We start from the raw sequence: 26,865 nt of genomic DNA on the forward strand, positions 1-26,865 counted from the left end.
AGAAAGAAAGAAAGAAAGAAAGAAAAGAAAGAAAAGAAAGAAAGAAAGAAGAAAGAAAGAAAGAAAGAAGAAAAAGAAGAAGAAAGAAGAAAGAAGAAAGAAAGAAAGAAAGAAAGAAAAGAGAAAGAAAGAAGAAGAAAGAAAGAAAGAGGGAGGGAGGGAGGGAGGGAGGAAGGAAGGAAGGAAGGAAGGAAGGAAGAAAAAGATGGAGGGAGGAAGGAAAGAAAGGAAGAAGGGAGGAAGGAAGGAAAGAAGGAAGGAAAGAAAAGGAAGGAAGCAAGTCGAGTCGGTAAAGCCCTTTGCTCTCTGTGTGGCACATACAAAGCTCTTGAGAAGAGCAGCATAAATTATCATCAGCAGTAGCATCACAAGCATTGTCCTGATTATTTAAATTTGAAAGCACTGTTGGAAATGCAGGTGGAGAGTTGTCCAGACCTGAGTTTGTAGGACTGGAATCTATTCCGTTTGGAATCAAATGATAAAAGTCAAGGAGCTCTTTCACTTTATTTATTTATTTTTTTCACCAGAGCCCAAGAATCTATCATTTTTTACAGGAACTAATTCATACGAAGTGTTCCTAATGATAATCATTTATTATTATTGCTCACTGTCCTGGGAATTGATTGGATCAGCAATCTGGGTCTTGTTCAGGGTTCTTCTCTGGTTGCAGTGAGATGGTAGCAGTGGCTGTGGCTGGAACCTTCTCAAAGGCTTCCCCACCCACACGTTTGGTGGTTGATGCTGACTGTGGGCTGCAACCTCAGAAGGGGCTTCCACGGGGAGCACCCACATGTGGCCTCTGAGTGGCCTGGGCTTCCTTACAGCATGGCAGCTGGGTCCCAAGAATGAGCATCCCAGGATGTGGAGCCCAGAGGAAGCTCTATAGCGCTTTCCAGCCTAGCCTCCCACCACAGTCTATTCATTAGGAACTAGCCCATATTCAAGAGGAGGGCAATTAGTTTCATCTCTTGATGGGAGGGTTGTCCAAAGATCTGTGGACATGTCAAAGACCAGCCAATTAGTCACAGTGAGAGGAAATTGATGTATGGCACAGATGATTCTTTAATAATTCACAAACATAATTGGCTCAGAACATTCATGTCAGCTCATCAGTGTGTTCTGTCTCCCACTTGGCATTGAGAATAGTGGTTTAGTTAGAGTTCTAGATTTACAGCCACCAAGGTTCAAATTCTGGCTCTGCCACCTCTTAATTAGCCTTGGGACTTTGGGCAAGTTTGTTAACCTCTCTGGGCTTCCTTCTCTGTAAAGCAAATGTGATCAAAGTATAACACATGACAAGTGCTGGCCCATGGGGACCGTTCACTGCCTGGTGATGCCTCCTGTCAGCCCCAGCTCCTCCTCCAAGTCCTCTACTGTTTACAGACACTCCAACCAGTCCAGACATGAAGCATGCTCCTTGCAAAAGAATGAGTGCAACTTGGAGGGCCCCTTGCCCACACCTGGGTCATTTTTGGCACTTGAGTTCTACGCTCCTAGTTCATCCATCTCTTGAGTGAGCCCCCTCTAAAGACTGGATTCCAGGCTGCTGGGGTGGGTGGGCATGGCAACAGCCCCATCGCAGTCGGCGCATAGCCAGGGACTCAGATCTGCCAGTGTGGGCGCAAACACTCCCTCCCCAGAAAAGCTGCTTGAAGACATAGACTAGGGAAAGGGAAGGTTAAAAATAAACAGTGGCCATGTTCATTTTTGAAATAAAAGAAAGCATGGACTAGCAAAGGCCCTTTGGTTTTTCTGCTTTGGGAGGGGCAGAGTTGGGGATACCATGGACCTTTTTCTGCCTAGAACCTGAATTCATGGCAACACCTGGAATTAAGCCACAGCACCTCACCTAACATTCATGTTTCAAGTAATAGCCCTTACCTTATTTTGCTTGTCCCCTCACAGAGATTTTAAAATTTTAAGTGTTAAATTTTATTTTATTTTTTTGCTTTTTAGGGCTGTACCCACGGCATATGGAAGTTCCCAAGCTACAGGTCGGTGAATCAGAGCTATAGCCACCGGCCTATGCCACAGCCATAGCAATGTGGGATCAGAGCCTCATCCGCGACCTACACAACAGCTCATGACAACACCAGATCCTTAACCCACTGAGCAAGGCCAGGGAGCAAACCCGCATCCTTGTGGATCCTACTTGGATTTGTTAACGGCTGAGCCATGCAAGGGAACTCCCAAGTTTAAATATTTTTGAATATTCCCTCCAGATAGCCCCAACACTCTCTATTATCTGAGTAGTCAGCTCAGCTAAGGCAAATATTTTCTTAGCTCTGATAGACATTCAAGTTTAGTTTCCATTCCACTTACTTTGGCTTTTCCTGCTCACTCAACACTAATAACATTTACATGTCTGAGGCACACATGGTGTTCCCAGAACTGGGCTTAATATTAATCAATTGTAACCTCAATGATGCTCCTGGAGAAGCTGCCAGAGAGCAATAGCCCCTCCATTGAGAGGGCAACTACAGATCAGAGGGGTTAAGCAATTTACCCGAAATGATATGGTTTATAAAAATGGCAGGGCTGGTATTTGAATACAGATTGTAGAAGGTAGTTAAGGCATTTTTTTAGTTGCCAGTGACGGAAAATCCATTTCAAATGGGTTTATTCAAGAAAAAAAAAAAAAGATGGAGATTGATTAGCTCAAGTAGAGTACGTCTGGGTCCTGGGGTTCAAATTCCATCTCTCAGCTCTGTTTTCCTATATCATTTGGGGGCCAGCTCTGTCCTTGCTGTGACGAGATGGAGTCTAGCCTCTCCCAGTCAACAACCCACTCTCTCACCAATCCCTGCTGAAAAGAAAGAGTTTTTTATTCCCAGTAGTCTTTTTCTTTAATGCCCAGGACATGACAACTCTAGTAATAATCAAATCACATCATCATCTCAGACCTGATCATGTGGCCAAAGGTATAAGACAGGTTTAGGTTACAGCTTTATGCATGAAGCCTTGGGTGGTTAGCCCCATCTGAACCATAGTGGCTGAGAATGAGAGATGGATGATACCACAAAGCATATTGGCAGGTCTTTCCAGAAGGGGGAAATGCTCACTGCATATTGAGCAAAGCCTTTTTCATAGGCTTCAGAGATCTTGAGAACCTTCCATTAAGAGCGAATAGGTATTTTGTTCTCTGGGGAACCTCCACACTGTTTTCCATAGTGGTTGTAACAATTTACGTCCCCATCAACAGGATAAGAGGGTTCCCTTTTCTCCACACCCTGTCCAGCATTTATTATTTGTAGACTAGTTAAAGATGGCCATTCTGACTAAAATTGACACAGCACTGGAAATCAACTATACTCTAATAAAAATTAGATAAAATAATTTTGGGGGTCTTTTTAGGGCTGTACATGCAGCATATGGAGGTTCCCAGGCTGGGGGTCTAATCAGAGCTGTAGCCACCGGCCTATGCCACAGCCACAGCAATGCCAGATCCAAGCCACATCTGTGACCTATACCATAGCTCAAGGCAATGCTGGATTCTTAACCTGCTGAGCGAGGCCAGGGATCAAACTGCATCCTCATGGATACTAGCTGGGTTCATTAACCACTGAGTGACTACGGGAACTGCTAAAATCTTTTTTTTTAATAGTAACACTTGAGGGAATAGATGGATCTCTGCCTATAATCTTAGCATCCAGAAGTAGGTGACTCTACAGTCTGAGCTTTTAGAAGACAACTGTTATTATCTCCCAGACTCCATTCCCTTTTCTTTTTAAAATTATATCATCATTTTCCTCTTGGGAACCACCCATCCCCATGTGATTCAAGAGCACTCTCTCTTATCTCCACCCTACTCCAGGGGCAAGCATGAGACCCAGGCTTGGCAAATCTGATGTCTATTCCCTTAGCTAAGATAATGAAGTTAGAGGTAGACGGCCAAGCCAAGCTAGTAAAACTCAGTCTCATAAGTTTTATTGGAACTATTGGAAAAATTAAATTCTCCTCCCAGTAGTATTACTAAGCTCTGGGGGTAGTGCTTGGAACTTCCTGGGGCCACCAGGAAAATGAAGGTATGGAGAAAATTAGATGAAGGTCAGGAGGGATAGCTTTCTAATATTGTATGAGTCCCTGGATCCATCTATACCTGAAGCCAGACTGCCCAAGGCTCTTTTAGTTACCTAAACAAATAAGTGATCCTATTTATTTTCATTACTCCAATTTGAGGTGGGCTTTGCTGCTTGTACATCTAAGAGGGTCCAACATGCAAGTTCAATACCCAACCAGGTTTTGGGTTCCAGGAGGTAACAAAGCAGAAGGACACTCTTCATGTTTAGTCAGGGGGGGAGGGTCCCTGGCCCTCTGGTTTTAGGGTGCAAGGTGCCTGAGGGCCAGGGTCTGTAGGGTGTCCGAGAGACACTCTTAGTGAGGCTCTATCATAAATCTCCACCCCTCAGGCACCACTGGGTCATGTGGACTTCTTTTCAGAAATTCTCTGGAAGCTACTCTATGGCTGATTAGCAATTAGTATTTATTCTTATTTTTTCCCACCTCCTTTAGCAGAAGCTATTCTGGAAGAAAAAACTCCTGAATGTTTTAATATTGGGCTTAAACACACAGACTGTAGGATCTGATAGACTTTCATTCATGCCTTCATTTGACCACTTACCAGCTGTGTGACCTTATTTAAGGCATCACTGGGTCTCAGCTTTCTCATCTGTGAGATGAGTTGAATAATAACATCCAGATCCTACAGTTTATATGAAGCTAACATGAAGTTAAAAGTGGTGAGGACCTAGGAATAACTCCCCTGGAAGCCAGCTGTTGTCATCATTATAAAGCAAACTGCATTTCCCCTCCCCATAATGTCCAGTTTTGTCTGCAACTTAATTCGAAATCACTCTCTTTGCTGTGTTCATTCTTGCTCGTGGGCATTTGTGCAGTGGAAGTAACCACAGGTAATTGACATTGTCAATCTATTTACGAAAAACATGTGGTAGCTAAGAGCAGAGACTCAGGAACTGGACTGCCTGGATTCAAACCCTGCCCCTGTGGGTGGCTGTGTGGCCTTGGACAAATGGATCCATCTCTTGGTGACTAAGCTTCCACATAAAACTGGGGTGATAGGAATAGTATCCAACTCACTGGGATTAAGTAAATTAATATTTATAGGGTACTAACATGTGATAACACTTATAAGTGGAATCTCATATATGACACACATGAACCTCTCTGCAAAACAGAATCAGACTCACAGACTTGTGGTTGTCCAGCAGGAGGGAGTGGGAGGGACTGGGAGTTTGAGGTTAGTAGATGCAAACTATTACATTTAGAATGGATGGGCAACAAGGTCCTACTGTATAGCACAGGGAACTATATTGAGTCTCTTGGGATAGACCATGATGGAAGATAATATAAGAAGGGGAATGTACATATATGTATGGACTGGTCACTTTGCGTACTGCAGAAATTGATACAACATTGTAAATCAAATATACTTTAAAAAATTCAAAAAAATATGTATAGGGTATTGAGAAGAACTGGCACATCGTAAGTGCTCTGTAAGAGTTGGCCATCATCTATGTGATTAATTTAGTGCCACATCAATTACAAATATGGTTCAGTGGCCATGTACTGACTTCTGGTGGGCACAAGCACCTCTGCATGGTGACAAGGTTGGCAGAGCTCTGTTCACTTGTGTTCTCCCATGGTCTTGCTAATCCCCACATCACTCAGTGAAACACCCCTTTATAAATACCCATTTTGGTGACAGCTCTGGACATGCCAACATTCTGTGTGGGTTTTAAATTTTTTTTCTGTGATTCATAACAAATTTTTAAAAGCTAGCCTGCATTCAAAAATCTGGCTCCACCACCTGCTCTTTTGTCTTGAGCAAGTTACTTAACCTCTGAGCTTCATTCTCTTCCATGGCGAAAAGGCAAAAGCAATAGCAGCTACCTTACAGGGCTGTCGTGAGGGCTGAGTTATTATCATAAAGCCCTGGGATAGGGCTTGACACACTATAAGTGTTAAAATATTATATTAATATAATAACATCCAGTTAATAAGTTCTGCAAATGAAGCCCTTGCCACCTCAGATAGCCTTAGAATTTTTTTTTAAAAAAGAGCTGAAAATATGCACCCAGCTAATTCTTGTACTTTGGAGGTTTCGAGCTTGTATTCCACCTGAGATACACATAAAATGGATATATTTTGTTTGCATAGCCTCAAAAAATCAGAATTCATGGCCCATATTTTAAAATCAGGACATTTTATATTTAAAAACATCTACATTTCTAGCTTCTTTGGAGGAATGGAAAGCGCTGTGTTGTTGGGCTGTGTTCTTCCAGGTGGAAGAGGATGCCACAGTGGTTGCCCACTTCAGACAGGACAAAGCACTCTCCAGGTCAAGAACTCCTGGCTCACAACAGTCCCATTTTCCGACTCTGAAACACCTCATGCATTTGCCTTGTCTCGGCTCCTGTAATAAGGAAAATAATGGCTGACACATATACAAAACTTACTATATTCCAGGCACTGTTTCTTTTAGTCTCCACAGTGATTCTAAGGGAGCGTATCAATATTATTGCCCCCTCCTATCTTAACGATGGGAAGATGTGGCTAAGTAACTGTCCAAGGTTATACAGCTGGTACATGGCAGAGCTGGGAATTGAACACTCTGGATGGAGAGTCTGGGTTTTCGCCACGCCACTATACTCTGAGTAACCCCTTTCTTGTAATTTAGGTATAGTTTTCTGCTGTTGTATCAGTGAAATGGGAACGTGTTCTCTGGGGTTGATATTCGGTTCTCATGGCCATGTTGGCCAAGAGGGCTTAGTTATGGATGCCTAGGGTCATGATTTGGGACTTGGATGCTTAATTTCCATAATACGTAAGGACGGTCCTACTGAGAGTAGAAGCTCCGGCTGGAAGGCACTGAAGTTGGAGGCAGAAGCTCTTCCCATCCTAGTGCCTCCCAACTCAGCCCCTGAACTGAGTTCATCCCCAGAAGTTGGTACATTCCTCTCATCCTTTGCAATCATGGGCACACCCCTTCCTAGATGGCTGTACTCGCTTTCTCAACATTCTGAGAATCAAGTCAAGGTGATACATCCTTATACTGAATGTGTTACACAGCCTTTTTTTTTTTTCTTTTTAATCTGTGTTCCTTTTTGATAAACATAATAATCTCACCATGGTCAGGAAATTCCAATAAGCCCCCATCCCAGAACTTAAGATTCTTAATTGAGAAATTCCTCCCTTTTTTTTTTCCTGTAGAAAAATACTTTATTTTTTATTAGATTATAGTTTATTTACAGGGTTGTGGCCATTTCTGCTGTACAGCATAGTGACCCAGTCATACATAGATACATTTTTTAAAAATTTTAATTAAAGTATAGTTGATTTACAAAGTTTTTATTTATTTATTTATTTATTTATTTATTTATTTATTTATCTTTTTCTAGGGCCGCACCTGCAGCATATGGAGGTTCCCAGGCCAGGGGTCTAATCCGAGCAACTTGGGATCTGGGTCGCGTCTGCAACCTACACCACAGCTCACGGCAACGCCAGATCCCTAACCCAGTGAGTGAGGCCAGGGATCAAACCCACAACCTCATGGTTCCTAGTCAGATTTGTTAATCACTGAGGCACAAAGGGAACTCCGATTTACAAAGTTATATCAGTTTCTGCTGTACAGCAGAGTGACTCTGTCACACATATATACACATTCTTTTTCTCATGCTATCCTCCAAAATATTTTGCTCCAAGAGACTGGATATAGTTCCCTGTACTATACAGTAGGACCTCATTGCTTATCCACTCTAAATGTAATAGTTTCCATGTACTAACTCCAAAGTCCCCATCCATCCCTCTTCCTCCGCCCTCCCCCCTGGCAACCACAAGTCTGCTCTCCATCTCCATTATCTGTTTTCTACACAGCCTTTCTAGCACGATTTGGTCAAGCTTTCCTTTCTGAAGTCTGCATTATAGAAACAAGACCATCTTATTTCCCTTTCTGATTATAAAGTTAGATGATAATATTTGAAGATGTTGTTTCAAAATAAAACACATTCCTTATTCCAAATCCCAGGGAATCACTGATCTATGAGTGATTCTTGTAGATTTTTTAAAAGAATGTCTTTACCCAAATGGTAGCTTTTGAGATAATGCCTGACTGCTATCAAATGCTTAACATTTGAAAATAAATTCACAAAGCACAGAAGATGAACAGATGGTCTGTGAGTTTCGTCCATTCTCTGTAGCTTTCCACCACTCTCAGCAGCAGCAGACATAGAGGCATCTGAGCCAATCCCAGGTGGGTGTATTTGAGGGGGAGGCAAGTTATCCCTGGGCCTGAACCATACAAAAAAATGCCTGGTTGTCTTCAGGGGCTACACAGTAAGGCTGCACCCCCAGAGGAAGTTCTTGCTTCTGGTTTCAGAAGGTGGGAGAAGCACCCATGGGGAAGAGGTTTGAAGGCATCAGAGTCCCCTGGCTGTCAGAGTGACCTTCTTATTTTCTTCTCATCTTGTTTCCTAGGACAATTGGGAGTGAGATTGCATGTCCAGCTTCATTTGCCTGGTGGAATGTCCACATTGGAAGGCTTGCTTCAGAATTCCAGTTTGGGCCATTTAGCAGCAGTTGAGGCAAATTCTACTCTATGATCTGGTCCACACCAGGTGTACTAGTTTCTTGGGGATGCTATTTTAAAAATGACCATAATCTGAGTGGGTTAAAACAACAGAAATTGATCCTCTCACAGGTCTGGAGGCCAGAGGTCCAAAATCAAGGTATTGGCAGGACCACACTCTCTGGAGGCTCCAGGTAGGAACTCATTCCTTACCTCCTCCAGCTTCCAGCAGTTGGCCACATTCCTTGGCTTATGGTGACATCCTTCTCTGCTCTGTCTTCACGTTTGCCTTCTCTGTGTGTCTGTGCTTTCTTGCTTTGACTCTCTCTTATAAAGATACTTGTGATGACATTGAGGGCCCACCCTTGGCAATCTTCATCTCAAGATCCTCAATTTAATTATGTCTGCAAATGCTCTTTCCCAAAAAAGTGACTTTTACAAATTCCAGGGTTAGGACTTGATAGCTTGACTGGGGGGCTGGGGCGGGATATGAATTCTTCAAATGCACCAGGTTTTTCCCACCACTGCTAAAGCCCTTCCCCCACTCATCCCTGGTCTGGTCCCTTATTTCCCCATAGACCTTTTCCCCAAGTACCACCCCCACAGACTGGGGACCAGCCCCCTCCCTGCTTACTTCACTGGAAGGGATGTTTTACTTCCTTCCAATCCAGGCCTCTTCCCTTCAGAAAAGCCCCACAGAACTCATGGGGCTCTGCTGAGCTGGTTGAGGGGACTTAGCTGGGAGCTAGAAGAAGCATCCAGGCTGGATAGTCCAAATCAATCACCTTCCTTCTCTGCATTTTTCTCTCGCTTCTCTCTGTGCAATCACAGTAAACTGTACCTCTGCTTTCCCTGCATTATTGCAATGATCTCCTTTGGTTTTTCCTTCCTCCCTCTCACCCTTTCAAACCATGTCCTCTAGGGTAAATCAGACCATATCAGCCCTTTGCTTAATGTCTCTGTGGGGAAACAGAATACAGGCCCTCAAAAGGTGTTCCCATCTTATCCCTGAAACCTACTATGACTAAAGAAAACCTACCTTACATGGCAAAAGAGACTCTGCAGGTATGTTAAGATATGTAAAATATGTAAATATATAGAATATGTCAAAATATACATAAAACATGTAAGAGAGGCTTTGCAGATATGTTAAGGTATGTAAAATATGTAAATATATAACATAAAATATGTAAAACATATAGAATATGTAAAAAATATATAAAATATGTAGCATATGTGAAAGAGACTTTGCAGATATGTTAGGGATCCTGAGATGGGGACATTATCCTGGATTATCTGGGTGGCCTAATAGCATCACAGGGAAGGCAGGATAGTCACAGGCAGAGAAGATACGACAACATAAGCAGAGGTTGGAGGCACATACTTTGAAGGCGACAGAGGCTAAGAAGCAAAGAATGTAGGAAGACTCTAGAAAGTGGAAAAAAAAAAAAACAGGGAAAAGTTCTCCCCTGGAGCCTCCAGAAGGAACTAGCTCTGAGGACAACTTGGCTTTAGCCCAGGGAGACTGATTTTGGACTTCTGACCCCTAGAACTACAAGAGGATAAATGTGTGTTGTTTTAAGCCATACAGTTTGTGACAACTTGTTATAGTAGCAACGGGAAGCTAATACCGCATCCAAGGACTTCTCGGTGAACTTAGGACAAAGTTGAACATTTGTAGACATTTGTAGACCTTGATGATTGTAGACATCAAGACATTGATGCCTTGTGGACATCTTGTACAAATGTCTACAAGATCTGGGCCCCACCTTGCTCTCTGGCCTCCTCTCCATCACTCTGCTTAGTAGACTTTCTAGTCTTTGGAAGGCCAGGCCTCACACTCTGGCACCTGTTGTCCCTTCTGTCTGGAGTGCTTTGCTCTGGGTCCTTATCACTGATCTCAAACTGTCACCTTCTCAAGGAAGCCTTCCTTGAGCATTTGGGTTAAGTAGTTGATGACCCAACCATCCCCACCCTTGCCTGTCTCCATCCACCACCCTGTTTTGTTTTCTTCATAGCACACATTGCCATCTGTGATCATGCTGTTCACTATATTTAATATGTATCCTTCTCGGAACATAAGCTGCATGAGAGGAGGACTCATGCTTTGTTCCCCATCTGCAACAGACATTAGTCTTAAAGAGAGATTCCATGAATGAATGAATGAAATATATTCATTCATATTCAGACCTAAAGATTTCTCTTTGCAGTCATCAGCTTCTTAACATAATTTCAGCCTTTATAGCATAGTAATGAGAAAATCAGCCTCAAGCCCAGGTTTGAGCAGAGAGATGATGAGGATGGCATCTGAAGGATTTTTTTTTTTTGCTTGTTCCTCTCTTCAATCAGATTTTCTGCCTCCTTCACATAATTTCAAAATGTTTTCACCTTCTTCCCCTGTAAGCTCTCCCCTGGGCTCAGTCCACTTACAACGAGTAGAATTTCCTGAGGATGATCTTGGGGTCTGATATCCTCAGGGGCTCTTCAACCAAAGTTCCATGGTTCCTTTTGGCTTTCTGTTATTGAACTAGGGCAGGAGTCTGCATCCAAGGCTACTCATGTTTGGGGGATGCAAGGAAATTCCTCTGTTTTGAGACCGAGGACCCTTAGATCTTGTGGGATCAAATAAATGCTGATTTATGTTCTGTTCAGGAGGGGCTCAAGTCTTTTGATGCAAGAAAAATTCATTTCCATCCAGATAAATGGTGTTAGTCTGGCCACTCGCACTGGCTCAGAAACTCTCGGTTAGAGAAGGGATGATCACAGCACCTGCTCCCATCTCCACTTCACCTTGAAGGAGGAGGGTCGATCTAGTTGACCAAGACTGAGCTGTACATTGCAGCACTATTCACAATAGCCAAGAAATGGAAACAACCTAAATGTCCATCAGCAGGTGAATTGACACAACGCTGTAACTCAGCTATATTCTAATAAAAAAAGATTGAGCACATTCATTGAACACAGTGCTAAAATCCCCCCATTGTCTCCCCATGCCCCGCCCCACATCATATCTCTTAAAGGATACCTTTTATACCCATGTGGTAGAAAGCTTCCGATACAGCTTCCAGTGGTCTCTGCCTCACTTATTTATGCCCTTGTGCAGTCTCTTCTCCTTAAGTGTGGGATTGACATAATGACTTATTTGTAATAAAAAGAATACAGCAAAAATGGCATGATGTCACTCATGATTCTTTTACAGAAGAATGGAACTTCCCTCTTATTGGTATTTCTCACTATACTGCCTTCTTAGCATACACTTTGATAAAGCAAGCTGATATTTGGAAAGACCCACATGGTAGGAAGCTGAGGGCAGCCTCCAGCCTCCAGCCAAGAGCCAGGGAGGAACTGAGATTCTCCGTCCCATAGCTTGCAAGGAACTGAATCCTGCCAACAGCTATGAAGCAAGCTTAGAAGTGAATGCTTCCCCCACTGAACCACAGCTCCTGTCAACACCTCCACTGAAGCTTATAAAGCACTCTGAAGCCAAGGACCCAGCTAAACTGTGCCTGGACTCCAAACCCACAGAAATTGTGAGCTAATAAACGTGTCATATTTTAAGATGTTAGATTTGTTGATGGTAATAGGTAAGTAATACAACCCACATGAATGATATCTGAGAATTCTCCAACCCACAGGAATGATATCTAAGACTTCTCCATGCAATCCAACCGACCTTAGGTTCCCACATTGGGATATGAAGTAAAATCTTCAAATAGTGATTAACTTTTCATTTTCTAAGCATTGTTTCTATGCATGCATTTCCCACTTAGATCTTGTGAGGAAGAGTGGCTGAAAACAGAATGGAATGTTCTTGCATTTTTTTGTCCAAACTCCATTGTAATCTCACCCTGTCATCTGGCCTGATTAGGGCAGGCTATATGCCGTGGAGACCACAATTTTATGAAACAAAAATCCATGATGGGGGTGTGTGTGGTTCAGTCATTGGGCATCAGGCAAGACGTCTAGGGTTCAAGTCTTTATTGTTTTGGGAAATTAGGATTCACTCTTGGAGCCACCATAGCTTGTCTGGGAAGTGAGCAGCAGAATTCCATGTGTATCTTTTCTATCCAGAAAAGATACAGGGCCTGAGCTGTTTGGCGGTTGGGCTTTTAGAGCCAGAAATTGAAAGGTGGAACTGGATTGGATGTCCCAGATTTGGTTATCATTTACCTCGCTTTTTATTTCTCCCTGGATTCTCCAGCATCTCAGCTTGTATGTGAGGTGAGAAAAAAAACCATGATAAGAATAACGGGTGAGGATTTCAGAACTTTGTCCTCATGGGTTTGAAGAACCTATACCACCAGTTCTTAAGTTGGCTCTCATTATCCAATTGATAAGCCTGAACTCTGGCACCATGTCTTTGTAGACTGAGATTGAAGAGACAAATAGAGTGTCTGACCTGGTGACCTAGGTGGCCTGACCATGGGACAAGCCCGGGATGTTCCTGGAAATTTCTTTCCCATCTGTCTTATTTCTTTGATGCCCTCTAAGCCCACAAATGGTGCCACCAATGGACTTTGGGGTAGATATAAAATCAGCCACACGTTTTTCCATCCCTCTGTCCATTTGCTTTTGAAGTATGTTTTTACAGTGCCTCTCATTCAAAAGTAGACTCTATTTCTTCACCCCTTGAATTTCTCTTATGGGAAAGCAGAAACCATGACATAAGCTGAGAGTTGAAAATGCTTGTGCACTGTGGATTTGCTTTCCAGTGCTGCTCTTTGAAGTCCTTAAAATCACCCACTGAGGAAGCCTATGCTCTAGCCTGCTGGAGTGTAATAGAACACGTGGAGAAAAACCAAGCCATTCCATCTGGTCCCTAGACCAGTCAGTCTGTTAAACACTGTACCTGTGAATGAGGCCATCCTAGACCATCTAGTCATCAGCTGACCTTCCAGCTGACTGAAAATACATAGGCAAGTCCATCAGAGATAAGCTGGGAGGGCCAGACCAGAAAAAAACTACCACGGTGATTTAAATAAATGGTTGTTTTTGAAAGACTTCAAAAAGTTTTGAAGTGGTTTGATACTCAGTATTAGATAATTAATGTAGGTTTGTGTCATGTGTATGTATCCACCAACCTATCTTTTGGTGGATTTTGAGTCCCTGAAGGCAAAAGACTATAACTCATCAGAAGGTCAAATTCAGGCTTCAGCAGTGAACTTGGCAATGAAACAACAGGACCTCTGTGGACCACGGGCAATGACAAATGAGTCATTCTTTAACTGCTTCTCAGTCTTGACCTGTCTCTCATACTCATCAACCTTAAAGAAGCATTAGGGTAGCCCCAAATTCCCATCTTCAGAGAATCCCCCATTGTGGCTTCCTCAGCATATAGCTCCAGAGGTATAGCTCATGGGCGCCTGTGGTAGGCAGTCTCCAACATGACATCTAGAGGCACCCAGTTTCTGGAACTCTCACTTCGTATAAACCCCTCCCTTTGAGTATGGGCCAGATTTATTGACTTGCTTCCAAAGAATAGAAAACAGTAATATGATGGGATGTCACTTCTGAGATTGGGTTACTACTGAGATTAGATGGCTTCCAGATTAGACACTCTCACTTGATTCATTTTTCCCAGGGAAGCCAGCTGCCATGCCCAAAGACTGTTCTATAGAGATGCCTACTTGCCTACGAATAGAGGCTGCTAACACTGTATGATTAAGTTTGAAGTGAGGCTCATCTCCCCCAGTTGAGCCTTGATATGTGATGCAACCTTGGCCAACAGCCTGACTGCAACCTCATGAGAGGCATTAAACCAAGGAAACCATACTCAGATTCCTGCCAACAAACACTGAGAGGTAATAAATATTTGTTGTTTCAAAGTTTCAGGGTAATTTGTTACACAGCAATAGATAACTACAACAACTAAGGTCTGGCCAATTCAAGTACCTCACTCACCGCCCCTCTCCACCTTAGACACAGTGTTTGGTTCAGGGATGTTCATGGGACCAGGCTAAGCCAGTCAGAGACAACTTCAGGGCTTTTATAGGAACTCCCACTCTTTCTCACTGAAAGCGATCCCAGGAAGATGAGAGGCTGGCACTTCTGCCGTCTTCCTGTGCCTGTGAGTGGAAAGTCCTGGATGGTCTTGCTGGTCTCAATGTCCTCAGCACCAGAACCATGCCTGGCTCAGAGCTGGGGCTCAATATTTATGAAATGAAAACCTGGTTATACCCAACAAAGAGAGAAAATATGCGGGGCTGGCATGAAAGAGGGAGGAGTCAAAAGTAGCAAGAGCAACCTCTGCGGTAATATCATCATAAAGGGGACATGCCAACATGTATAGAAATCCACAGATTTTTGTTTTCTATTTGTGATGCATAGAACACGGTTTCTTCTTTGGGTTGGCTTTACCCAATTTTAATGGGTAGAGTTTCTAAAATTTTGCAGAGTGCACTAGGAACAGTGGCTTCAGTGTATTTGCCCAATGCCCATTACTGGGCATCTTCCAAGGAGCAGGAAGATGAATAAATTGTGTGGAGTCATGATATACTTGGTGTGACAGATCTGCTCTTTTTGGCTACTCTATGGCATTAGCAGCTACAAAGGCATGTGCTATCCCCTGGACTACTACATCATTCAGAAAGAGAAGAGAAGCATGATTTCATTCAGAGAAGAAGGTGTCAGACTCACACTCTGATCTCAGAGAGACTGGGGTTCCTAGGCATGCCAACAACTTTTAAAAGTGATCTTCCCTATTTTCCCCTCCTTTCTGGCCTCCTTGGACCAGAATGGCTGTTGAGAAAAGGGCAAACCTTCATTTGTTTTGTTCTGGTTTTTGGCAGATGCTAAAGTAGAAGAGTAACAGGCAAGTGGTTTTACAAATACTAGTGGCATCTTCATGGACCGTGGAAGTGTTCTGTCCTGGAACCAGCCTTCTTGCTTACTTTTGTCATGGCCACAATGAAATTGCTGTCACGTATTTTGTGCTTGAGGATTTAATACACACAAACCACTCAACTGGATGACTGAGCAGATACCTTGATTATGAGAACAGGAAAATATTAAGGTTAGTAAGCCTGTGACTTCAAAATGGCAGAGGTCTCAACCTTAAATGGATACGGCATCCAGGGAAGTGGATGAGAGTGTAGTGCAATCGGGAATGGTGGAGACTGGGGTAAAATGAGAGCACACACTCCTTTTAAAGGAGACAGCCATTTCTCGGTTCTGTTGAATCACTTCCACGTGGACATATAGGTCTAGTGCTGCCAATCTTCTGATTTTTAAGGGAATCTGAAAGTCCAGAAATGTACATGAAAATTCCGTTTCTTAATGTTGACGGTGATTTCAATTAAATAAAATTCTGTGCAAGTGAAACAAAGCTCATCTATGCCTCAGCCTATGGCTCTCCAGTTTGTAACCTCTGCACTGGATTCTATTTAAAAGCAGACGTGTAAACGAGATTTTGCATATATTAACTGTTTAATCATATCAATTCTTAAACAAAAATTTCCTCCAAGAGACAATAGTTCACAGTAACTGCAAAGCTTACTCACAATTTTTAAAAATACCAGTCATGCTTAGCATCCAAGGGAGATATTATTGAATAACTGTAAAAACTTTTACCAGGAACATTAGCTTCTGACTTTAAAAATTACAAATACTGAAGCATTTTGGTATTAGACACAGTAGTTTTGACATCATCTGTTTGTTTGATGGGCTTCTGGAAGTTTGGAAAATTGTACCTCTATAATTGGATAAAGCGCTTACTCTAAACTAAACATTTTTCAAATGTAGAAAACAAACTAGCAAGCTACACATACAAAGAAAAGCCCTCTAGGACAAGCTTTCCACGTGTTGAATGCCAGCATATGCACCATGAATCCTGGAAGACTAGAATTGATACATACACTTGGCCTGAAGTCTTACACTCCAGGCGTTACAATGGGGTTTGCATTCGCCTACACATTAATGACAAACTCTGGGTTAGTATAGGAGAAGCCAGCAAATTCGTTTTGGTCCAAGTTCATGATGAAGAGTTTATCAGTAGGCGTGAGTTCCACAGGCTGTCTGGTGAACTCTTTGTCGAAATTGGAGGTGTCTCGCTTGTCTCTCTGCCAAATGGAAAGCAAACACATTAACACAGCATAAGAAGAAGGAGACATGCCAGTTATTGGGAAGCTGATGACATCTCATGGGCAGAGCTGGGAGGAGCCCTTATATTGACAGGTTTTAGCAGCTCCATTGGGATACCATCCCCTAGCTTTCCTTTCACATTGTATACTGGCTTCAGGAGAGAAAACTTGGAGAGTTTCTAAAAAAGAAAATGAGACATTGAATTTCTCTAAGGATTGCCAGATAGGGGTATGTGTGTATGTGCGTGCACGTGCATGTGTGTGCGTGCATGCATGTGTTCGTTCCATTTTCTTTGGCTACGAGATGAATTGAGTTGGAAACTACTTCTTACCACGTGTCATGTCATAGATGTAGTCATGGGGTAGCTCATCTGGGAGAAAACCATTCAAGAGCGCCCCCTGTGGCCAGGAGACTTCTTTCATTATTTCTAATGAATTTCCCCGGAAGGTAGCATGGAGAAATCAGATCACTGCTTAATGAAAGGAATGGATCACTCTCCACCCCACATTCCCTGGTGTAATCTAGGCTTTTAAGAGATGCTCAGAAATCCACCCACAGTCTAGAATTTGGGTCTTCATCAGCCAGGTTTTTCCCAGCAATGTATCTAGTCAACAAACTATTAGTCTGGAAGGGCAGCCTTAAAACAAACATTCTATCCTCTTAGTGCATCTGGCATTTCTTTTTTTTTGGGGGGGGGGGAGTAGCATTAATCCCAGTTTACTAACGACAGTTTGGGGCAGATTTTACCAGGTAATGTCAGCGTGTGGGCTAATAAGATTTCACATCTGTGTGAAACCTTCTGAGTCCTTATCAGCCTATGACCCTCCCATCCTTACCACCCACCTGGGGGCAGGGAGAGCTCCTCACCTCCTGCACTTTGATATAAGAGAAAACCAAGGCACAGAAGGATAAAGTGACTTGCCCAAGATTGCACAGGGGGTTGGTGATTTTTACCCGACCACACTGCTCTTAATTATCTTCATCTCAGCTCCTCTGACAGGGAGGTGAGGGGGCGCGCGTGCGGGGCGGGGGGTGCAGCTTGATGGCTGATTTATTGCAGGACAACCAAAGATAATGCATGGGTTTCCCTGGTACCTGGTGGGTTACCTGGCTGAAACCAGAGTGATGTCAAATTGGAAGGAGAGGGGGGTCCATGAAGATTGACTGATTTGCTCGAGTTTGGCCAATGGTCCTCTCTGCTTTAGGTTTAACCCCTAAATGGTACTGGCTGGCAAGGATTTCTCACTCTTGGGCTCATTTTCCATTACAAAATACCTCTTACAAGAATGTCTTCTTTCTGGCTGCTCCCTTGAGATAGGTAAAGGTCCCTAAGGACCCCCCCACTTACAGCTGCAGTGCATATGTGGGGTGTGGGAGTGAGGAGGGCAGACGGAATACACTTCAGCAAGCATGGCCAAAGGGGAGTGAGCTGAAGATGCTGGTGGGGTTGTTTTCTGGATGGTGGGCCATCTCCTGCCATGCCCCACCCATCCTCCTTTGTCTTGTCCTGTCTGCTGCCAGCTGTCCTGGGCTGTCCTAGGCGCTGAATGCATTCTTCCCTGTGTTCAGAGAAAAGCTTGAATGCCACCTCTTCCTTTAATATGGCCTGGGCATCCTGCTCTGGACCCTACAAGTCACACCCTAGCATCTTTTTGTCTTCATTGCACTGGCTGCTCTCAGAAACTGTCATGGTTGTTTATTGCCTCTCTCCAGGAGGGGAGGGCCCTTGTCTGTGTATTTCCAGGACCAAGACTGGGTACATGGCAGGTCTTCCCCATTTATCTGTTGAATGAATGAATCAATGACTGAAGACTCGACTAGAGGGGAGCTTCTTTGTTTTTTTCCAACTTAACAGTTGTCCCCAAGCTGGAGACCTCGTTCTATGGCAACACTATGAAATTCCTTCCCATTGATCCTCTGGGTCTCTGACATGAGAGCCCCGTTGCGAGCCCCAATCTGGAGAGAACTGTGTCAGGCCCCTTTGAGATCTGAGAGCTCATATCTCAGATCTAGATATGATCCAGGCAGCCTCCTCCTTTCAGTCTCCCCATGTTGGCATTCCCTGCCCATGGGCCTCCAGCTGAGGGTCCCTTCCCACCAGCCCCAATTTTGAAAGCCTTTCCCCACTTGTGCTGGTGATGACTCATGCTTCAATCAGCCACATGGTCCAAAAAGAAGACTTGCCTTTATGGGCAGATCCTCATAGAAAATACCATTGAATTCTACCCTAGATGTTGGGAAAGAGTGAGCCTCTCTGTTGGGACAATCCCTCTGTGGGCTGATATTATCTGAAGCCATATTAGAATAGTCTCACTCATCTAAGGAGGGGGTCCTGATTCCATTGGCTGCCTAGTAATCCCCCAAGAGGGTCACCATGACCGTGGCCCTGTGCTTTCTTAGAAGAGAGGCAGGTTAGTGAGAAGTCTAAGAGATGAGAGATTCTAAGATCCTGGTAGACAACTAGCCATGGCCCAGGTGAACGGTGTTTAGGATTTTCTTTGGATTTTCTTATTTAGTTTCTTTTTAAAAATTCTCCTCTGGAGCTCCTCTTGTGGCTCCCTGGGTTAAGGACCTGACATAGTCTCTGTCAGAATGTGGGTTTGATCCCTGGGCTCATTCAGTGCGTTCAAGATCCGGCTTTTCTGAAAGCTGCAGCACAAGTTGCAGATGCAGCACGGATCTGGTGTTGCTGGGGCTGTGGTGGAGGCCAGCAGCTGCAGCTCTGATTCAACCCCAAGCCAGGGAACTTCCATGTGCCGCAGGTACAGCCGTAAAAAGAAAAAAAAATCATCTCTAACTTAAGTTCTTTTGGAAAGATCTCAATTTGTCTCATCTAGAAGAACCAGGTGGTATCAAGCCAGGGGCAGGGTCTCCCTGAGGCCCAGAAAGGGTGATGCTTGCAGGTTACAAACCCAGGTTCCTCTCTCCATACAGGCATCTGTCTCTGCTCAAATCTTGGTGATTCTGTGATCTATTCAAGTATGGAGACTGTGCCTTTGGCTTTTTAGAAGAAAATTCGGCCCAGCTACCTTCCTACCACTGCTGCACCTTCCTCCTTCAGCCTCTTAGACTTTTGACAATTTCTTCCTTCCTCCCTTCCTTTGGCTGCACCCAGCCCTCAGAAGTTCCCGGGTCAGGGACTGAACCCACATCACAGGAGCGACTTGAGCCATAGCAGTGACAATGCTAGATCCTTAACCACCAAACCAACCAGGGAACTCCAACGTCTTCTGTCTTAAAAGAAGCCTTCCCGGAAGAACCTAGTTATCTCTAGGTCACACCATGCTTTTAATGACTGCCCTCTTGGACTGCATCTTCATAATTCTCCACCATGCTCCTGGCACCCCAAGAAAGAGCCCAGCACAGAGTCGTTGCTCCATAAATGCTGCCTGGGTGAATGAATGGAGGGTATGGAGGACTGCAAAAAAGAAATGAAAAAAATCTTCCTTCTTGGATACATTTGCAGTTTTCCCCTGGGATGATCCATGGTGAAAGCTCTGTTGCGCAGCCTCGTCTGCACTTGAAAAGGCAACTGCAGGAATGCTAATGAATGATCCCTCCCTTCCACGGAAGGCTTCCCTGACCAACCCTCAGCTCCGTGTGTTGGGGGAACAGAGACTTTGGCTTGATACCTATTTCTGCAAACTATTAAACTTTTGAAAAATAATGGCAGCAATTTGGAATATGTAGAGTGCAATATATATTTATATATATACAGTATATTATTTCTAGTTATATCTGCCTATTTTTATGTATCTATCATCTATCTATCTATGTATCTATCATCTATCTATCTTACCTATCTTTCTGTATCTCTACCTATCTGTCTGTCTATCCATCCAGCCATCCTGCATTGTTTTCCAAAGTTGTTTCTAATCACTTGTCAATGGTCCAATGTTTCTCCATGGCTTTTAATCTTCCCGAGAGCATATCCAGGGAAAGACCTGGTCACCCAACAGCCAGATGAAGACCTCCAATAACTTGTCTGTGGGTGGGCACCGCTCAGAGATGCCAGTTACAGAGCAGAAAGAGGCCGGCGCCAAGAAGCAGGAAACTGGGGTTGCATCCATCATCTCAGCTGGCTGACACTGGGCATGTCCCTTCCTCCCTCCAGATGCCAATCCAATGAGGGGGTTCTGCCCCGATTCCCTTCCTTCTCTAGCCTCCTAAACCTGGCCGCTGGGACCTCACGTTTGCATCCCTTAAGGTCTATGTGGCTACCATGATGGCAGCAGGCGGGATGGTCCCAAAGCCCACAGCAAGGAGGTGGGTGCGGGCAGAAAGGAGTGAAGATCCACCGCTTGGCCGAAGTGCCAATCAAATCATGGTTTTCCTAATGATCAGTCTTGCTTCAAGGACATTTGTCAAGTTCTTTGAGTCCCCTTGATGGTCTCGTAGAGGTCCTGGCACTTTTGGAAATCCCTTGACTCGGGACAAGAGTTCTCCGTAGGGCTGCCTAAAGACAGCAGGGGACAGGAGGCAGCAATGGAGAACCACCTGCTGCCCTCGTCTGCTCAGAGGCAAATGGGATTTCTCCACTCAAGGGGTTTCCTTGGGCTTCTGGGGGCTCATAAAGCTACACTTGACTCTGGTGAGAAAGTGGGCCTTGAGCTCTGCTACCATTAAAGGCCCCCCAGACAGCTCACCCCACCCCATTGCAGGCCACCAGGAGTCCCTGAAGGGCCCACAGCCCCAGCCTTTCTGACTGGCTGAGCACTAGGGCCAACATTAAGCTCCGGATTTCATTTTTTCTATCCAGAAGCCTCAGGAGGCCCCATTTTTATAGTTTGGGTCCATGTTTTGCAAAGAGAGCCATTTTCCTTGAAATAGCATTTCTTCTTCTTTCTTGCTTTCTTTCTTTCTTTTTTTTTTATTGTATCTCGATGCTAGAAGAAAAATGGCACATAACAGATATCCAGATACAAACATTTCCACAAACATCTCGCAAAACAACATCAAAGTGAAGAATACAACTGGCGAGGCTTCAAGAATGGTGTCTTTCTCAGAGCTCTTAATTAGCTTTCCAAAGCCAACGACAGACCTAGACAAATCCCATCCACACAGGCATGGGTCTGCCAGGCTCCAGAGCCGTCTTCTTGGTAAATCAAAGCAGGTCGTTGTGGTTAATAACATTTGGACACATATTTCAAAGCATGTGTAATGAAAGTGAGTCATTATTATTACTGTTATTATTATTATTTTTTGCATTTGAACAATGACAGAAATAAAACCCCAAAGCAAATAAGGTTTGAAATGTAATGGCAAACCATGGCCCTTCTGGACCGTGCTAGAGTGACCATGTCTTTTCAGAGAGGAGGTCCAAATGCCCTCTTCAAGTAGTTTGGGGAGGAAGGTGACCAGGGACACAGAGCATCAGAAAGGAACAGCCTTGAGGGAGCTCCCAAGTGGGTTGCCTTATGACTCCTTGAGGTGCCTTGAGATGGAAATGGTCTAAAAGCACACTCTTGGAATTTTTAAAAGGGCTGAAGAATCTTCTCAACCTTGAGTTTTTTTTTTTTTTATAAAAGAAAAAAACAAGCAGAATTGTATTTCTAGCATGTTCTTTTCAAAGCGCCCGATGCCGCCAAACCAGGCAGCGTGGGAGGAAATGCCCTCGAAGTCAAAGCAACCACCTTCTTGGATACAAGGCAAGCCCCCCCTGGTCCGGAAGGGGGAGATGCCTGCTAGCATTTGATTATCCGCGTATTTGGCAGGAAGCGTCTCCTCTGGATGGTCGGAGTTGGGGAGATGTGTGAAAATGGCAGCACGGGGTGGGGGGGGGCAGGGGGGAAGGAAAGAACGCAGACACGTTCTGTCCCCACTGGATCTGCTTTGCTGACATGCTAGGGAATAAAAAGGCTGAGAGGACTTTGATAAGGCGCTAATTATGCAGCCACATTTTCAACATGCCATCTGCACAATCCCATCTCACAGAGATGCTCCAAACTACCTGAGGACATTTGGGTCCCTGAAACATGGTCACTCTAGGCTCATCAACAAAGAAAACATGGATGCAACTTTGCAATGAAAAAAAAAAAAAAAAAAGGTCACCACAATAGCTGTCGAGCTTGCATGACAGAAATGAAGGACGGAGATCTACACAGCTACTTAGCTCTTGACTTCAGGTTTTAAAAATTCAGAGTTAACAAAGGAAAATCCTTCGAATTCTGATTGGTCAATATTCCTGATGACTTCCTGGTCAGGAGGTGTTAGGACTGGTGGATGGCGGGTGAAAAATCGGTCGAAGTTTTCAGCATTTCGCCCACACTATGGAAGGGGAAGAGAAGAATTTGTGGTGGGTGGACAAAAATAAAAACAAAAACCAGAACCAAACAAAATGGGGGGATGTTTTCTCCAAGCCCGTCCTTTTCACTCTCTCGGAGAGACTGTTTCAATGATCAGAAATGAGAGCAACAGAAAATGCAAAATTCTCATGACTGTTGACTGGCATATGACCTTGGGTTCCCGACCTTCAGTGTCCGTAGCTCTTGAACTGCCCTGGTATCCTTCTGGGCAGTCAGGAGCTGGATGGCAAAGGCATGGGATGGTGGGGCAGGTGGCATGTGGCATGTCCCCTCAACCCCACCCCAAGGAGGTGGCCAAGCTCCCCTGCGGAAGGAGATGAGATTAAGGTCCCTGAGCTGTCGCTTGTGGCACAAGATGCAAAGTCATGACCCATGGATACATCACCTGGGAGATCCCAAATTTAAGCAGCAGGCCCCTCAAAGCGCTGTCTTCTGGCTCTTAGGTACAACAGGTGTTTTCCAGCGCCACAGAGACAGGAGTATACAACCTCCAGTGGATGGAGAAAGATCTCAAGACCTGGCTTTGAGGCTACCGTGACTGGGCAACCACGAGGTCCTGGGTAAGCGGGAAAGGTCACTGACCCTTAATTACAAGGAGCCAGGAAATAAACACAACTCTTCTCACTCCAGATGGGAACCAAGGGTGTGGGATGAAACCCAACTCAGGGCTTGGTGAGGGGACCTGGCTCTAGAGAGAAAACCATCGCCATTTCTCACTCATCCCGCTGCCCTGCTTTAGGGAAAGGAACTGGTCTGAGGCAGAGTGACAACATGTGTGTGTGTGTGTGTGTGTACACTTATGCATGAGTGCACAGACATGCACGCGCCAGTTCCCATCCAATGAGAAGGGACAAGTCACTAAATCCAGCCCTTTTCCATTCCTCACCGGCGAACCCATTTGCCTGAAACTTCTAAGGGTTTCATTGTCCACAGGGAGGCCACCACCCCCTAAGAAAGCGTAGTAGCAGTAGTAATAATAATAATAATTATTATTAATATTTAATAATAAATTTATTAAGATTAATCTTTATGATGCATTTGCTATGTTCCAGGCACCCCGGAAGGCTCCTTCCTTGTAGTATCTGATTTCTTCCTCTCAGCAAGCCCATGAAGTGGAAAATTATTGTCATCCCTATCGTACAGATGAGGAGACAGGGGCCAAGGAAGTTATGTAATGTGTTCAGGGTCCCACTGCTAAGGAACGGCAGAGCTGCTGCGTAAACCGGGTCCGTCTGACGTCAGAGCCCAAGCTCCTGGCGCCATCTTGCCAGAATGGTTGGTGGGCTGGGTACTGGCCACAGGGCATGGGGAAGGGGAGGGAAGGAAGAGGAGCCAAGGTTGGGGTTGATGAGGTCTCTTTCCTGGTGTAGAGGAAAGAGGACACGATTATAGCAATCCCAAAGACAAAGAAGGCAGGAGAGGAGTTCCCATCATGGCGCAGTGGTTAACGAATCCGACTAGGAACCATGAGGTTGCGGGTTTGGTCCCTGCCCTTGCTCAGTGGGTTAACGATCCGGTGTTGCCGTGAGCTGTGGAGCAGGTCGCAGACGCGGCTCGGATCCCGCGTTGCTGTGACTCTGGCATAGGCCGGTGGCTACAGCTCCAATTTGACCCCAGCCTGGGAACCTCCATATGCCGCGGGAGCGGCCCAAGAAATAGCAAAAATGCAAAAAAAAAAAAAAAAAAAGAAGGCAGGAGAATTCAGAAAGGCGACTATTTCCATGTTGGATGTGATGATTTTGAGGGACCCTTGAGCTTCTAGGAGAAGAGCTGGGAGTTCCCATTGTGGCTCAGTGGGTTAAGAACTGGACATATGGTCCATGAGGATGCAGGTTCAATTCCTGACCGTGCTCTGTGGGTTAAGGACCCGGTGTGGCTGTGGCTGCTGCAGAGGCTGGCAGCTACAGGTCTGATTCAACCCCTAGCCTGGAAACTTCCATATGTTGAGGGTGTGGCTGTCAAAAGAAAAAAGGAAAAAATAAATAAAAGAAGATCTGAGGGAGTCAGAAGTATGGGTTCTGGAGCTCAGGAGAAAGGTCTTAATTTTTTTTTTTTTTTGTCTTTTCTGGGGCCGCTCCCACGGCATATGGAGGTTCCCAGGCTAGGGGTTGAATCGGAGCTGTAGCCACCGGCCTATGCCAGTGCCACAGCAACGCGGGATCCGAGCCGCGTCTGCAACCTACACCACAGCTCACGGCAACGCCGGATCGTTAACCCCCACTGAGCAAGGGCAGGGACCAAACCGCAACCTCATGGTTCCTAGTCGGATTCGTTAACCACTGAGCCACGACGGGAACTCCAATTTTTTTTTTTAAAAAGGACAGACTATGGAGGGTGAAAAAAAAAAAAAGATAAATAATGGTTCTTAAAACCACTGAGCACTTTCTAGGCCACTGACATTTGTTAAGTGTGTTGCATACATGAGCTTTTTAATTCACATAACTACCCTGTGAGGTAGGTTTTTTGTTTGTTTTGTTTTTCCTTTTTACAGCCATAGCCACAACATATGGAAGTTCCTGGGCCAGGGGTCAAATTGGAGCTGCAGCTGTGGCCTAAGCCACAGCTACAGCCACATGAGATCTGGGCCACATCTGTGCCTACAGCACAGCTTTCAACAAAGATGGATTTTTTTTTTTTTTTCCTGCTTTTTAGGGCCTTCCCATGGCATCTGGAAGTTCCCAGGCTGGGGGTCTAACTGGAGCTGTAGCCACCAGCCTACGCCTTAGCACAGTGACACCTGAGCGGCATCTTCGACCTATACCACAGCTCAAGGCAATGCTGGATCCTTAACCCACTGAGCAAGGCCAGGGATTGAACCTGTGTCCTCATGGATCCTAGTTGATTTCATTATCACTACACCATAACGGGAACTCCCAAAGCTGGATTCTTAACCCACTGAATGAAGCTAGGGATCGAGTCTGCATCTTCATGGAGACAACATCGGCACCTTAACCCACTGGACCACAACAGGAACTCTGAGATGGGTATTTGATGGCCATTTGCTATAGAGAATATTCCTCCTAACACTTAGAGCAGTAAGAGGAGAGTGGGAGAAAGCTGCAGCCGACAAGCCAAGAATGGGGAGGAACCCAAGTACAGGGCACTGTTACAGCTCAAACATCTCCAAGAGGTCAGGCAGGGAAGCTGCTGAAAATGTGGGCCACGGCATTTGGCAGCTGGGAGGAGGTGGAAGGGAGCTGCCGCTGACCTTCCGTCTTCGGAAGAGGGAAGGTAAGTCGCGCAAACCAGGTGGTACAAGCTCCTCTTTCAAGCTTCAAAGGAAGCAGAGGTACTGGATGAGTGTGCAGAGAGCCTTGGCTCCCGCTCCCTTCCTTCTGGGGTGGACAGAAGCCCAGGTACTGGAGCCTGCAGACAAGGGTTAGAATCCTGATATCACTGCCCACTCGCCACGCGGCTCCAGCTATGTCCCTTCGAGGCTGTTTCCTCTTTGCTACGCTGGGGACGAGTCTCATTTTTCTCACACGGGGTTGTGATGAGGATAAAGTGAGGTCCTGTGTGGGACTGATACCGCGCCAGGCACGGAGAAAAAGCTCAACATATTCTAGCTGTAAGCAGTATTGGTCCTTGTCTCCCATTCCAAATCCCTCCAGACAGCAGGTGCTTCCTACAATGGGGTGTGTTCAATGATCTTTAAGTTTTACATACTGATGAAACTGCCTTGCGTTTATTAAATTCTTATTACTTTATTTTTTTTATGGCCACACCTGCAGCACATGGAAGTTCCTAGGCCAGGGATTGAATCTGAGCCGCAGCTGTGACCTGAGCCATTGCAGTTGGAGTCTTTACCCACTGTGCCACAACGGGAACTCTTTGTTTCTGGCCATGGTGTGCAGCGGCTTGATGTGGGATCTCAGTTTGCCGGATCAGCGATTGAAC

At 44.9% G+C, this 26,865-nt stretch overlaps 1 protein-coding gene across 2 annotated transcripts in view; it reads right to left on the reverse strand.

Moving 5' to 3' along the window:
• Positions 1–15,990: 15,990 nt before the first annotated feature.
• PRKCB (protein kinase C beta) overlaps positions 15,991–26,865 on the reverse strand; it is a 388,950-nt gene continuing 378,075 nt past the window's right edge. The window contains exon 17 of one of the 2 annotated variants that reach the window (XM_047780291.1): positions 15,991–22,930. In XM_047780291.1, the coding sequence (XP_047636247.1) occupies positions 22,772–22,930 (159 nt within the window). In that variant the 3' untranslated portion in view covers positions 15,991–22,771. The remainder of the gene's footprint in view (positions 22,931–26,865) is intronic. The other variant, XM_047780292.1, reaches the window with a different exon arrangement.

This window comes from Phacochoerus africanus, chromosome 5 (assembly GCF_016906955.1).
Source record: "Phacochoerus africanus isolate WHEZ1 chromosome 5, ROS_Pafr_v1, whole genome shotgun sequence".
In the NCBI taxonomy this organism is placed as follows: Eukaryota; Metazoa; Chordata; class Mammalia; order Artiodactyla; family Suidae; genus Phacochoerus; species Phacochoerus africanus.